At 45.3% G+C, this 15,875-nt stretch overlaps 2 protein-coding genes across 2 annotated transcripts in view; one reads left to right on the top strand and one right to left on the bottom strand.

The window, feature by feature from the left end:
• rab5b (RAB5B, member RAS oncogene family) overlaps window positions 1-8,030 on the top strand; it is a 29,575-nt gene extending 21,545 nt beyond the window's left edge. The window contains exons 5-6 of the mRNA XM_069177408.1: window positions 4,732-4,825; window positions 5,408-8,030. Of these exons, the coding sequence (XP_069033509.1) occupies window positions 4,732-4,825; window positions 5,408-5,523 (210 nt within the window). The 3' untranslated portion in view covers window positions 5,524-8,030. The remainder of the gene's footprint in view (window positions 1-4,731; window positions 4,826-5,407) is intronic.
• An 18-nt stretch (window positions 8,031-8,048) lies between these two features.
• dbr1 (debranching RNA lariats 1) lies at window positions 8,049-15,870 on the bottom strand. The gene is given in 10 exon segments (XM_069177407.1): window positions 8,049-9,269; window positions 9,271-9,417; window positions 10,184-10,329; window positions 10,407-10,484; window positions 10,606-10,830; window positions 10,912-10,997; window positions 11,072-11,152; window positions 11,230-11,354; window positions 11,433-11,851; window positions 15,449-15,870. Coding segments are annotated over 9 exon segments (1,725 nt in total). The 5' UTR covers window positions 11,630-11,851; window positions 15,449-15,870; the 3' UTR covers window positions 8,049-8,629.
• Window positions 15,871-15,875: the final 5 nt, after the last annotated feature.

Below are 15,875 nucleotides of genomic sequence, written 5' to 3'. Positions count from 1 at the left end.
CCTTCTCAAAATACAGCCACCTTCTCATAATACAGCCACCTTCTCATAATATAGCCACCTTCTCATAATACAGCCACCTTCTCATAATGTAGCCACCTTCTCATAATGTAGCCACCTTCTCATAATATAGCCGCCACCTCATAATACAGCCACCTTCTCATAATATAGCCGCCACCTTCTCATAATATAGCCGCCACCTCATAATACAGCCACCTTCTCATAATACAGCGACCTTCTCATAATACAGCCACCTCATACCTCTATAGCCACCTTCTCATAATATAGCGACCTTCTCATAATATAGTGACTTTCTCATAATACAGCCACCCCATACCTCTATAGCCACCTTCTCATAATATAGCGACCTTCTCATAATATAGTGACCTTCTCATAATACAGCCACCTTCTCATAATACAGCGACCTTCTCATAATACAGCCACCTCATACCTCTATAGCCACCTTCTCATAATATAGCGACCTTCTCATAATATAGTGACCTTCTCATAATACAGCCACCTCATACCTCTATAGCCACCTTCTCATAATATAGTGACCTTCTCATAATACAGCGACCTTCTCATAATATAGCCATCTTCTCATAATACAGCCATCTTCTCATAATACAGCCATCTTCTCATAATACAGCCACCTTCTCATAATACAGCCACCTTCTCATAATACAGCCGCCTTCTCATAATACAGCCATCTTCTCATAATACAGCCGCCTTCTCATAATGTAGCCATCTTCTCATAATACAGCCATCTTCTCATAATACAGCCATCTTCTCATAATACAGCCACCTTCTCATAATATAGCCACCTTCTCATAATACAGCCACCTTCTCATAATGTAGCCACCTTCTCATAATACAGCCACCTTCTCGTAATACAGCCACCTTCTCGTAATACAGCCATCTTCTCGTAATACAGCCACCTTCTCATAATATAGCCACCTTCTCATAATACAGCCACCTTCTCATAATGTAGCCATCTTCTCATAATACAGCCACCTTCTCATAATACAGCCACCTTCTCATAATACAGCCACCTTCTCATAATACAGCCACCTTCTCGTAATACAGCCATCTTCTCGTAATACAGCCACCTTCTCGTAATACAGCCACCTTCTCGTAATACAGCCATCTTCTCGTAATACAGCCATCTTCTCCTAATACAGCCATCTTCTCATAATACAGCCGCCTTCTCAAAATATAGCCGCCTTCTCATAATACAGCCACCTTCTCATAATGTAGCCACCTTCTCATAATACAGCCACCTTCTCATAATGTAGCCACCTTCTCATAATGTAGCCACCTTCTCATAATACAGTGAACTTCTCATAATACAGCGAACTTCTCATAATACAGCCACCTTCTCATAATATAGCCACCTTCTCATAATACAGCCACCTTCTCATAATGTAGCCACCTTCTCATAATACAGTGACCTTCTCATAATGTAGCCACCTTCTCATAATGTAGCCACCTTCTCATAATACAGCCACCTTCTCATAATACAGCCACCTTCTCATAATATAGCCACCTTCTCATAATACAGCCACCTTCTCATAATGTAGCCACCTTCTCATAATATAGCCGCCACCTCATAATACAGCCACCTTCTCATAATATAGCCGCCACCTCATAATACAGCGACCTTCTCATAATGTAGTGACCTTCTCATAATACAGCCACCTCATACCTCTATAGCCACCTTCTCATAATATAGCGACCTTCTCATAATATAGTGACCTTCTCATAATACAGCCACCCCATACCTCTATAGCCACCTTCTCATAATATAGCGACCTTCTCATAATATAGCGACCTTCTCATAATATAGTGACCTTCTCATAATACAGCCACCTCATACCTCTATAGCCACCTTCTCATAATATAGCGACCTTCTCATAATATAGTGACCTTCTCATAATACAGCCACCCCATACCTCTATAGCCACCTTCTCATAATATAGCGACCTTCTCATAATATAGCGACCTTCTCATAATATAGTGACCTTCTCATAATACAGCCACCTCATACCTCTATAGCCACCTTCTCATAATATAGTGACCTTCTCATAATACAGCGACCTTCTCATAATACAGCCATCTTCTCATAATACAGCCATCTTCTCATAATACAGCCACCTTCTCATAATATAGCCACCTTCTCATAATACAGCCACCTTCTCATTATACAGTGACCTTCTCATAATACAGTGACCTTCTCATAATGTAGCCACCTTCTCATAATGTAGCCACCTCCTCATAATACAGCCACCTTCTCATAATATAGCCACCTTCTCATAATACAGCCACCTTCTCATAATATAGCCACCTTCTGATAATACAGCCACCTTCTCATAATACAGCCATCTTCTCATAATACAGCCACCTTCTCATAATATAGCCACCTTCTCATAATACAGCCACCTTCTCCTAATGTAGCCACCTTCTCATAATACAGCCATCTTCTCATAATACAGCCACCTTCTCATAATACAGCCATCTTCTCATAATACAGCTGCCTTCTCAAAATATAGCCGCCTTCTCATAATATAGCCACCTTCTCATAATACAGCCACCTTCTCATAATATAGCCATCTTCTCATAATATAGTCATCTCCTCGTTGCCACGTCCAGCAAGACAAAGTGGAAGTCGCCTCCAACTGAACATGACGATGAGTTCGGGGAGCTCCCGGTACCCGGACGGGATTCCAGTCGGACACAGTCGGGATGTCGTGATGCAGCAGATTGGCAGCATGAATGTGAAAGACGTGATGTAATCATGTGAACATGGAGCAGAATCTGTAAGGGAGGTTTCCATGACGACACCAAGCCGTTAGCAGCGGGAGCTCCGACCCAGCGTCTATAATTCGATGTCACAACATAAGAGCCAATTTTGATCATACAGTCCATCCAGAAAGTATTCACAGCGCTTCATTTTTTCCACATTTTACGTTACAGCTTTATTCCAAAATGGATTAAATTAATTTTATTCCTCAAAATTCTACACACAATACCCCATAATGATAACGTGAAAATAGTTTTTTTTTTTAATTTTTGCAAATCTATCAAAAATAAAGAATGAAAATATAACATGTACATAAGTATTCACAGCCTTTGCTCAATACTTTGTTGACGCACCTTTGGCATCAATTACAGCCTCAAGTCTTTTTGAGTATGATGCTACAAGCTTGGCTCCTATTCTTGGGCAGTTTCTCCCGTTCTTCTTTGCAGGACCTCTGAAGCTCCATCAGGTTGGATGAGGAGCGTCGGTGCTCAGACATTTTCAGATCTCTCCAGAGATGTTCAATCGGGTTCAAGTCTGGGCTCTGGCTGGGCCTCTCAAAGACATTCACAGAGTTGTCCCGAAGCCACTCCTTTGTTATCTTGGCTGTGTGCTTCGGGTCGTTGTCCTGTTGGAAGATGAACCTTCGCCCCAGTCTGAGGTCCAGAGCGCTCTGGAGAAGGTTTTCATCAAGGATGTCTCTGTACATCGCTGCATTCATCTTTCCCTCCATCCTGACGAGTCTCCCAGTTCCTGCTGCTGAAAAACATCCCCACAGAATGATGCTGCCACCACCATGCTTCACCGTAGAGATGGTGTTGGTCAGATGATGAGCGGTGCCTGGTTTCCTCCAAACATGACGCTCGGCATTCAGGCCAAAGAGTTCAATCTTTGTTTCATCAGACCAGAGAATTTAGTTTCTCATGGTCTGACAGTCCTTCAGGTGCCTTTTGGTAAACTCCAGGTGGGCTGTCATGAGCCTTTTACTGAGGAGTGTCTTCCGTCCGGCCACTCTACCATACAGGCCTGCTGGGTGGAGTGCTGCAGAGATGGTTGTCCTTCTGGAAGGTTCTCCTCTCTTCACAGAGCAACGTTGGAGCTCTGTCAGAGTGACCATCGGGTTCTTGGTCACCTCCCTGACTAAGGCCCTTCTCCCCCGATCGCTCAGTTTGGCCGGGCGGCCGACTCTAGGAAGAGTCCTGGTGGGTCCAAACTTCTTCCATTTACGGATGATGGAGGTCATTGTGCTCATTGGGACCTTCAATGCTGCAGAAATGTTTCTGTACCCTTCCCCAGATCTGAGCCTCAATACAATCCTGTCTCAGAGGTCTACAGATGATTCCTTGGACTTAATGTCTTGGTTTGTGCTCTGACATGTCAACTGTGGGACCTTATATAGACGGTGTGTGTCTTTCCAAATCATGTCCAATCAACTGAATTTACCAGGTGGACTCCAATCAAGTTGTAGAAACATCTCAAGGATGATCAGTGGAAACAGGAAGCACCTGAGCTCAATTTTGAGTGTAATGGCAAAGGCTGTGAATACTTATGTACGTGATTTTTTTTTTTTTTTTTAATTTTTAATAGATTTGCAAAAATTAAAAACAATTTTTTTTTCACGTTATCATTATGGGGTATTGTGTGTAGAATTTTGAGGGGAAAAATGAATTAAATCCATTTTGGAATAAATCTGTAACATAAAATGTGGAAAAAGTGAAGCGCTGTGAATACTTTCTGGATGCACTGTTTTTATTTGGCTCCCTGAAATTCTGGTTTCAGCTGCCAACTGACAATGTTGCATTCAAGATCCGTGTTGTTAGAAAATCCTGAATGAACAACATGAACCCCATGTAGTGTGGTTCCACATGTTCTCTATACTTCCCGTGTTTGAGGGCCATTGTTGTGCTTGTGTTTGTCCGTGTGTTTGTGCGCTGCAGGAAGCCCAGACGTACGCTGAAGACACCGGCTTGCTCTTTATGGAGACGTCTGCCAAGACGGCCATGAACGTCAACGAGCTCTTCTTGGCCATCGGTGAGGTTCTTTGGGTTATTTATGAATGACAGTGTCTTGATTTTAGGTATAGATAGATAGATAGATAGATAGATAGACAGACAGACAGACAGACAGACAGAGAGAGAGAGAGAGAGAGAGAGAGATATCTATAGATATATTTGTGCTCAGTCCCAGTTGATGTGGGTAAAATGTTCTAAGAAACTTAAATTGAGTTTAGTGGATTTAGTTGAGGTTTTGTTTTACATGGTCAGCATTTCCACCAGAACATTGTTTTACCTACTTTGATCAAAAAATCGGACACATGACCGTCCATCCACCATCTGGAATGAGGATTTATTAGTAATATTGCTTGACGGTGCAATCGAGACCATTTTAATGAGTTTCTTATCAGTTACTGATATGAATAAAAAAAAGTATAGTTCATATTTCCAGTTATTGATCAGTGTTGTGTGGATCCAGGTTCAATTGTAGATGCAGGATTTTTAAACAGATTTCTTCCCAGTATGAAGATATTAACGTTGACGTGAGTGAAAGGTTTTGAGGTGAGTGAAGCCGTTGATGTCCTCTGAGACCGAGATGTCTACTTTTGTTTTGATGTAGCAAAAAAGATGCCAAAAACCGACACCCAGAACCCGACACACGCCGCGCGGCACCGGGGGGTGAACCTGCAGGACCCCGACGCCCACTCCACCCGAGCCTGCTGTGGAGGGAACTAGACCTCCACCACCCCCACCTGTACTCCACCCCCACACCACCACCGCCCTCCGATCATCTCGTCTCCTTCGACCGACCTCCGGGGGGGAGCCTGATGGGGGGAAGCCCGGCGTCTCCTCACCCCCCCGCCCTGCTGTCATCCTCCTGTCCCAGCAGACACATATTCAAAGGAGAGAAAGAGAGAAAGGAAAAGAAGAAAAGCAATGGAGGACAGACACAGCGTTTCCCGTCTGTCTCGACCAACAACTGCATCCGCAAATCACAAGTGGAGGTCTTCAAAGACTGAGGTTGAGAGGAGGAAATAAAGGTGGAAGACAGTAGCGAGCCTGTTGTAGTATTTAGCACTAATTGTGAAATTTCTTTGGTTTTCACTCTGCCTTGCTTCATTTCAGTCACAGCCCTGATTACGCAAAGAGGCACAAACTGAGCAGCACACGCTGACGAGGGGCCGAAAGGGGAAGAAGAAGAAATCGAGGGCCGAGACGTAAGATAAGGAAGGCCGATGGTTACTGGAGGTCGAGGCTGCTTCCTTCTTCTCCTTTGACAGAGCTCAGTCTTCCTCTCAGCCCCGAATCAACCAAATCCTACTGTGAAGCCATATCGTGTATCTCAGACCAGATAAGACCCCCTGCAGTTTGTCCTGAATAAGTGTGTTTGTATGTATTTATTGTCCCGTATGTAGACTTCTCCTCACTGCTGGCTGTGATGCTTCAGTATGTTCTTCTTTAGTCCAGATCGAGACGCAACTAAAGCTCTGATTTAATCCCAATGTTTTCAAAAGATTGATGGTTTGACCTTGTTTCACATAGATGTGCTCGGCCCGGCTGACCGGGTTGTTTGATGAAGGAGTGCTGAGGTGCAGTGACTTGCTCTGGTGTATATAACTGATATTACTGTGCTGGAGCTCATGACATGTCAGTAGCAGAGAACAGAACAACATTCACTAAATCCCTGCGTCCAGTGAATATCTCTTCTGATTGGTTCATCGGTACAGTGAGTATGCAGGAAATGTAGATGTCGGTGTGTGTGGTGAAGCTACAGGCCTCGTCGGGTCCCTGTGGAGTTTCAGAGATAAAAGAAACCATGAGGCTTGTAATAACTTCATGGTCATCTAACATCTCCTGTTTAATATGTACCTCATCTGTCCTTGTCTTCAGGCGCAGTTGTTGGTCAGCATGATCTTGTTTTTATCATCATACTTTAATTGTTTTTCTGGAACATACAGAGAAGCTTCATAACGGTAAAAAAAAAATCCGAAAAAACGAGGAGGATTGAAGTGTAGCTCTAATGTTATCCACAAACAGTTCGGAAATCCTCTCAAAATAAATCAGACGAGTCACATAAGAGGAATCTTAGTTTCTCAAGTTAGAGATGCTGCATCGCCTTTCGGGATTCTTCCAGCGAGGATCCATGGTCCTGTTAACAACCTGATTAATCTTGTTATATTGGCTCTAGTTCCACACAGATTATTGTTGTTATTAATGCCAAACATGGCTCTCATAGGACCGGCTGGGTTTCCGTTTGGAAAAGATCCAACAGTTTTGAAGATTGAAGTTGGTCATAAAGAGTGTATCTGTCACATCTGGGATCATGTTAAAGCCTCGTGACTGTGGTGTGTGCCATATGGTATTATTGTTTTAATGTGATTAAAATAAATGTTGTGATGCTGTGATACTATTCACACCGTCACAGGATGACGTACGTTGCTTTGTATAACAACAACAAGCATGGCTCTCCTGCACAATCTGGATTTTACAAACTAACAACAGATCATTTAGTTTTAATGAAATATTTAAAGACAAACTATATTGAATAGTCCTCTCCTACAGAATATTGTTATCACAGAAATATGGTGACATAGTTTGGGGCGATATGAGCTGGTCCGGAGCTGACGAGAGCAACGAAGGCGATGCAGCACCTCGGGATGAATGAGGCCGTGCGGAGACCCTCCAGAGGTCGACTCCACTGCTCAAAGGCTCTCGGGCAGACTTTAGAACCAACACGGATGGACTTTGCAAATTAGATCATTAGAAATAAAAGACATTGTAAGAGGTGTAAAAAAGCAAGAGATTTCCCAGGTGATTCTTCAGGCTGATTTAGACAGGAAGGCCTTAATAGATCTGCAACCCTGAACGAACTCCTGATGACCTTTCATGGTTTTGGTGTCGGTATGAACCCTTCAGACGGAGCGGCGCTCGGTGGCCGTCCACGGCAGCGTTAAGGAAACAGAAGTGCCTACTCCCCCGTTCTCTCTTCAGCGTGTGCTTCGTACACAACGTGCAGGAAAACCATCTCGCTGACGCTGGCTTGTACTATAGACCCATAACGCGTCATTAGGCTGTTTAGGCTCTTTGTGTGGATGTAAAGAGAAGCTGTCGAATACACTGTATGTTATCTATTGTCTTAATTTTAATGAAAGTGGATGTTGATTTGAGTGGAGCACACATGTGAACCTGGAATGGATCATTTCAAGGACTTTAATCAATGCTATAAATCTGATTTCAACAAACATCGGTGTTCAGACAAATCTTTTCCTCAACTTTATTTTCAGATGCACAACCCTCACAAAAAAAAATATAGTCAAGTAATTAAAATCATTTTCATTCAGTATACAAATGAAAACTAAAAAACCAAGACTCTTCCTCCCACAACTCGAACAGCTCATCATATACACACCAGCAGGTTTATGTTCTATACAAGGACAACGACGGGTCATTAAAACAGGAAGCAAAAGACTAAGACACATTTCAAGTGTTTCTTTTGTTTGTCAATTCAGTTTAAAAAAGTATATTTTCACCTTTTCAGCCTCGTTAAACATTGCTGGCATCTTGAAATCACACGTAGAAAAAATAAACAACTCAAAAATCTGTTTTCTAAAATTCTCTTGGTTTAAAATGTATAAAAATCATATTTTACCAAAGAAATATTGTCATAGCTCTAATTGCCTTTCTGTAGAAGCCGCCTTTAGGTCATTTTAATAAAGCCTCACATCTGCCTCACATCTGCCTCACAGCTCTGTGAGGAGCCGAATTCAGGCCAGGAAGCCAAAACATGAATGAATCTAAATCTGACTAATCTCCTCTCGTCCTGACCTCTGACCTCTGACCCCTACTCGTCACACTCCTCGTCCTCCGCTGTTTTATAGATGAGCTGGTTCCTACGTTTGATTCTGGGAGTCGTGGTTCTGCTGTCGGTTTCTCTGCTCTCGTCGCTGGTTCGTTTCAGGATGCGTAAAGTGACGTCGTCGTCATCGCCGCCGTCACACCGTCCCTCCCTTTCTCCTCCTGACGCCGTCTCACCGGCCGCCGCCGGGGTCGAGTGGGAGGGAGGGGGCAGCTTCATGAGGGGGGGTGGACGAGTGGGCGAGACGCCACATCTGGGCTCTGGTAGAACCATACGGCCTGCTGGGACATCATCTGCCTTCACTTCTGCTCTGGACTCACCCTCCTCCTCCTCCTCCTCCCCTCCCTGCTCCTTCCCTCCCTCTTCCTCCCCTCCCTGCTCCTCCTCTTCCTCCCACTCTTCCTCGATAGTTATCTCGTCGGGGTTAAATGAACTTGACAACCCTGAAGTATCGGTGGGGTACTCGCTGGGCTCGTCCACACTTCCAACACTATGTCCATCGTCTTCGTCGTCCTCCCCTCTGAGACGACCCTGAGCTCTCCCTGGCTCCGCCCCTCCCGGCCCAGCCTGGGCGTAGATGTCCGTGAGACCCAGCTTGGCGCACAGCTCGGTGGTCTGAGGGTTGGTGCTCCAGCTCGGGGGGGGCGTGGGACTGGGGCTTGTTGGGGTCATAGGATGGCACCGTCCGGCTGAAGTTGTCTGGGATGGCGAGTTCCCCGCCGAGATCCTCCATCACCTGCATCATCGCTGCCTCTGAGGCGCTGAAGTCCCACCTGAGGGGGGCAGACGGCCCCCGTTAGAAAACTGCTGAGTCGTCACAGTACAACCCCGTCTCCAAAAAAACAGACTATCCTTCTTCAATCGTGTAAACCCAGAAGCAAAAATAATAATCAAATGTTGACACAGACATTTTATTGCTTAATGTAAATATATGCAAATGTTTAACGTGATTGCAGCAACACAGTTAAAAGAGTTGTGACGGGGTCACGTGACCACTGTGTTGCATCACCTCTTCTTTCAACACTCTGTAAACGTCACGGCGCTGAGGGAACAAGGTTCTGGAGTTTTGAAAGTGAAATGTGGTCCCATGTCTTTGTTCTATTCTAATTCAACATGGGTTTACATGATTTACAAATCATCACATTCTGGTTTTATTTCCATTTTACACAGAATTCCAACTGTTTTGGAAAAAGGTTTGTGAAAGGTGTGAGAGGGAGACGTCAGCTGGTCAACTCTGATCATTGGAATCAACACAAATGAGTTTGATGTGTTTTAAGCTACTACAAAACTACAATTTTATTGAAAATATTATTACCAGTGTATATTTCCCTGCTTGTATATTGCTTTTTTGCTTAGTGACCTTCACTGTCTGTCTTCACATCGTCAGTCGTTATGTTAGACAAATCTAATCTCAGCAAGGACGAACAATAAAACAGTACCAGCATGATGGAAGTAGAAGATCTGGCTGTAGATATTTAGACAGAAACGTCCTCGGACTGACTGATGTGCCTCCGATTGTATGTCTAAACGTCTACGTACCGTTCATGCAGGCCGTTGTTCTCCGGGGGGTTCCAGGGGTGGGGGGTGGTCCTCTGCAGGCTGTTGGTGGCCTTCAGAATAGCCAGCCACTCTGGATCATACTCCAGACCCTCGGACGAACCCGGCCGCTCTGGAACATCCACAATCTGAAACACAAGTGCACATCACGATGTAACTCTCAGTGCTGTGAGCGATGAACCTGAAGACCAACACGTCCTCTCACCTGTAGGAACTCCCTGTAGGGGAGACATTTATCCAGAGACAGGAACTTGGTGACCCGCGGTGCAGCGCCACCTTTAGGCTAAAGACAAGAGAAGTCGGAGTTGGTGTCAGAAATTTGTGGATTTGTTTTGTACTTCAAATCAATTAGAAATCTGTCAGCAGCTGATACTGAGCAGCAACAATAAAAGCTGTCGTCTCACCGGGTGCTGCATGACGGCAGCAAACTTCACATGCAGATGTGCAGAGAACCAGTAGCTGGGCTGCAGGTGAGCGAGCAGCTCCTCGGCTGCAGGACTTCCCAGCGTGTTCGACTCCACCTCCTGACGCAGGAACTTCTTCTTGCGCAGCAGCTCGCCCGTGCTGCCGTAGTAGTAGATCCCACGAGGCCAGTCGTGGCTCATGAAGATGTCCACGGGCATCTGGACCTGAGTGCAAATAAGGACAACATACGTTAAATAAAGAAGCTTTCCGTAGTGCAGGAGAGGAAGCTGTTCTATGATATTTACCTGTTTTAATTTGAAAACCTCGATGTTTCGAATATGGTAGACGCTTCGAAGGGTTTCAGGATTGTATGGAGGCAGTTCATGATGACCTGGAAGAAGACACATTCTTGGTCAACTTCACGCCGTGTTTCTAACTTTAACTGTTTCGACATGTAAAACGTACCTTTTCTGTAGTCGTGGGATTTAAAGATTCCAGAAAGGCCACCGATTCGGATCCCTTTGTAGCGAATCACACCAGCGTAACCTGAGGACACACGGTCAGGTCAAACAGGTGGCGTCTCACAGGCAGGTGGACACATCTGTATTCTGCTGCTTCTTTACCCAGATAGTAAATGTTTGGTGCCACCCAGCCTCCATAAGGGAGCTCCTGCAGGTGATTGGACGCCTCGTGGTTCCCTCCAATGAAAATGGTCAAGATCGGAGCCTTCTTCTCTCCAGAGTAGTATCTGTGACAGCAGTTTCACACTATGAAATACCTGCACTCGTATCTCACAAGTTCTGTAAATATGAAAACAACAACTGACTTGTAAAATGTCTGCATCATCCTGTATTTGGCTGGTACTGCCATGCACTTCATGTCTCCTTCATTTCGCACCGCCTGGAAGTCTCCACAGCAGAGCAGCAGGTCCACCTTCACCGCCTCCTTTTTCTCCAGATAGTCAATCGTCTCGTAGATTTTATCCAGCTCGCCATGGCAACACCCTTCAACCGCTATCTTCATGCTGCTGATTGGTCCAGACAAATTAACATTCACGCTGAGGGATGGTGGGTTTCTGGTCTCTCCAGAGGGCCTTCAGCCTCCACACTCTCTCACACTCACACACACACACACACACTCTCTCACACTCACACACACACACACACACACACACTCTCTCTCTCTCTCACACACACAGGCAGCGAGGTGCTGAGCCCTCTGCTTTGTAAAGGATGGTTGAGGGATCTGTGGAAACAGACACAAAACAAAGTTCAAAAATGTATGCTCCAACAATTAACTCATTATTGATCAATATGTCAAAAAATAATTGGCAAAAATAGTGGTTGCAGCCGTTTTATATTATATATTATCGTGGGTTTATCAGTCATGTTCTCCGGTGTCCTCCGGGTACATGTACATGTTCTCCGGGTAGATGTACATGTTCTTCAGTGTTCTCCGATGTTCTTTGGGTACGTGTACCGTAATTTCCGGACTATAAGCCGCTACTTTTTTCCCACGCTTTGAACCTCGTGGCTTAAACAATGACGCTGATGACAATGATTTATGGATTTTTCCCGCTTTCACAAGCTTCATGCCGCCAAAAAACTGAGCAAAAACACATTCTGTGACGGTGCTCAGTTTTTTGGCGGCATGAAGCTTTCGACCAATGAAATTGCCGAACGGGTTCAGGTGAAACAATGTCACTTTTTAGTTTACCGTTTAGATTAAACCGAGCGCGCTCAAACTTCCCATCATTCTGATTACGGTCGTCATTTTGTCACCATCATCATGGCAAAGACACCAAGAAATGCACATGATGCAGCTTTCAAGTTGAAGGCGATCGATGTGGCTGTTGGAAAAGGAAATAGAGCTGCTGCACGGGAGTCGATGATAAGACGTTGGAAACAGCAGCGTGAGGAATTGACTCAGTGCAAAAAGACAACTAAAGCTTTCAGAGGGAAGAAAAGCAGACGGCCCGAACTAGAAAATGAGCTCGAAGACCGGGTCAACACACAGAGAGCAGACGGCCGAGGTGTTTCAACTGCGCAGATCCGACTGAAAGCCAAAACAATCGCCACCGCAATGAAGTTTGAGGGTTTTAGAGGTGGACCGTCGTGGTGTCTCAGATTTATGAGACGTAAAGGCCTGTCCATCAGGGTACGGACGAGTCTGTGTCAGCAGCTCCCTCCCTCCCACGAGGAAAAAGTTTCAAACTTCCGCAAATTCACTGATGCAAAGACAGCGGAGCATTGGCCCGCACGACATCCTAAATATGGATGAGGTTGACCTGCCTCTCACTCGGACTGTCAACAGGAAAGGCGAATCATCCGTCACGCTGAAAACAACCGGGCATGAAAAAACGAACGCACTTCACCTGTGTGATGAGCTGCACGGCATCGGGAGAAAAGCTTCCACCGATGGTGATTTTTAAACGCACGACGATGCCAAAAGAAAAATTCCCGAGAGGAATTGTGAAAGTCAACAAGAAAGGATGGAAAATCCTAAAAAATCCTAGGAAAGCCTAAATCATGAATGGCATACGGAGTGTTACGGCAAGCGACCGGGAGGATTCTTTCACAGGAACAAGGCATTGCTCGTTTTGGACAGCGTGAGGGACCACATAACAGATTCTGTGAAAGAAGACATCCAGAGGACAAACTCTATTCCAGCTGTGATTCCTGGGGACACAACAAAGTATTTGCAGCCACTCGACATCAGTTTAAATCGTGCATTTAAGGTGGCGCTCCGTGTTCAGCGGGAGGCTTGGATGACAAGTGGGGAGAAATCCTTCACTAAAACGGGCCGCATGCGAAGAGCAACTTCTGGTCAAGTCTGCCAGCGGGTCCTGACAGCGTGGAGCGTTGTCAAAAAATCCACGATCATCAACGGGTTTGGAAAGTCTGGACCGCTGCGTGTTGAAGAGGGCAGCATGAGCTCAGCGGGGAATTTGTCTCCGGATGAAAGTGACGAGAGCGACAATGAAAACGATCCAACATCGGATGAAGCGATTCTGAGTCTGTTCAAGTCCGACACCGAAGGAGGTGACTTCAGTGGTTTCAGTGCACAGGAGGAGGAAGATAGTGACGATGACTTTCTTGGGAGGCTACTGTTTACCACTCATTTTTATTTTTGTTACGAGCCGTGTTTCGTTAAAGCCTGTGTAAAGTTCATTTGTTTCAATGTACCGGTCGGCACCTGTGGCTTACAGACATGTGCGGCTTATTTATGTTCAAAATAATCATTTTGTAAAAATTCAGTGGGTGTGGCTTATATTCAGGTGCGCTCAATAGTTCGGAAATTACGGTACCTGTTCTCCGGGTACATGTTCTTCAGTGTTCTCCGGGTACATGTTCTTCGGTGTTCTCCAGTGTTCTCTGGGTACATGTACATGTTCTCCGGTGTTCTCCGGGTAGATGTACATGTTCTTCAGTGTTCTCCGGGTACATGTACATGTTCTCCGGGTACATGTTCTTCTGTGTTCTCCGATGTTCTTCGGGTACAGGTACATGTTCTCCGGGTACATGTTCTTCAGTGTTCTCCGGTGTTCTCCGGGTACATGTACATGTTCTCCAGGTACATGTTCTTCAGTGTTCTCCAATGTTCTTCAGGTACATGTACACATTCTCCGGGTACATGTTCTTCGGGTACGGGTACATGTTCTCCGGGTACATGTTCTTCAGTGTTCTCCGGTGTTCTCCGGGTACATGTTCTCCAGGTACATGTTCTTCCGTGTTCTCCGATGTTCTTCGGGTACATGTACATGTTCTCCGGGTACATGTTCTTCGATGTTCTTCGGGTACAGGTACATGTTCTCCGGGTACATGTTCTTCAGTGTTCTCCGGTGTTCTTCGGGTACATGTTCTTCAGTGTTCTCCGGGTACATGTTCTTCAGTGTTCTCCGGTGTTCTTCGGGTACATGTTCTTCAGTGTTCTCCGGTGTTCTTCGGGTACATGTTCTTCGGTGTTCTTCGGTGTTCTCCGGGTACATGTTCTTCGGTGTTCTCCGGGTACATGTTCTTCAATGTTCTTCAGTGTTCTCCGGGCACATGTTCTTCAGCGTTCTTCGGTGTTCTCCGGGTACATGTTCTTCAGTGTTCTCCGGGTACATGTTCTTCGGTGTTCTCCGGGTACATGTTCTTCAGTGTTCTTCAGTGTTCTCCGGGTACATGTTCTTCAGTGTTCTCCGGGCACATGTTCTTCAGCGTTCTTCGGTGTTCTCCGGGTACATGTTCTTCAGTGTTCTCCGGGTACATGTTCTTCAGTGTTCTTCAGTGTTCTCCGGGTACATGTTCTTCAGTGTTCTCCGGGTACATGTTCTTCAGTGTTCTTCAGTGTTCTCCGGGTACATGTTCTTCAGTGTTCTCCGGGTACATGTTCTTCAGTGTTCTCCGGGTACATGTTCTTCAGTGTTCTTCAGTGTTCTCCGGGTACATGTTCTTCAGTGTTCTTCAGTGTTCTCCGGGTACATGTTCTTCAGTGTTCTTCAGTGTTCTCCGGGTACATGTTCTTCAGTGTTCTTCAGTGTTCTCCGGGTACATGACCGTGAGGTGCATCTCAAAGGAGCACCAACTGTTCTTAAGTGCTAAATGAAGCTGCTGCATCTTGGCTAAACAAGGCCTGAGCGACATGGTGTTTACTCCGTGTTACGTCATCCAGGCACGCGGACTGTCAGCAATGTACGTGTTCAAATTACCACGTGTTAACACAACAACGAGCAGCTGGTCGACGCGGTTAATCGAACATATCGTTACTTTCAGCATTACACCGGAGTGGCTCCTGAAACCAACCGACCAACCGATATTTCTCCCATCAGAGCAGGAAGCGGACAGAAGGAGAACTTACGGGATGAATGTCCAACCGAAGAGCGTTGTTCTGTCCTCGGCTTCAGTCCATGAAGTTACAAACTTCGTCCCACGCTGTTTGTTTCAGGTTCAGCAGCACACACCGGGAATTTTCCCACCTCGCGTCCCCTACTGACCGCGCATGCGCAGTACTTCAAGTAAATCATTTTGATCATTGACGGTAGATTCCATCATTAAAATGTATGTTTTTTTGTTGTTGTTGTTGTTTTTTACCAGATTTTTACTATATATATCACAAGATATTAGCTATTACACAGTGGGGATTTGTACATTTATTTTTGTATCAAACTATCAAAACAACAACTTTCTACGGGTCCAATTCCTTGTATCGAATCTATCGCTCAGTGACGTCACCAACGTCACGCCGATAAACAACATTTACTTAATTGAGAAACCCGCGACCTGTC

The sequence above is a fragment of the Embiotoca jacksoni genome, unplaced genomic scaffold (genome assembly GCF_022577435.1).
Source record: "Embiotoca jacksoni isolate LCO1_2020_lvr unplaced genomic scaffold, fEmbJac1.0.p SCAF_72, whole genome shotgun sequence".
Classification (NCBI taxonomy): Eukaryota; Metazoa; Chordata; class Actinopteri; family Embiotocidae; genus Embiotoca; species Embiotoca jacksoni.
Note: the sequence above shows the minus strand (reverse complement) of the source record. Positions and strands in the feature narration are given on the sequence as shown.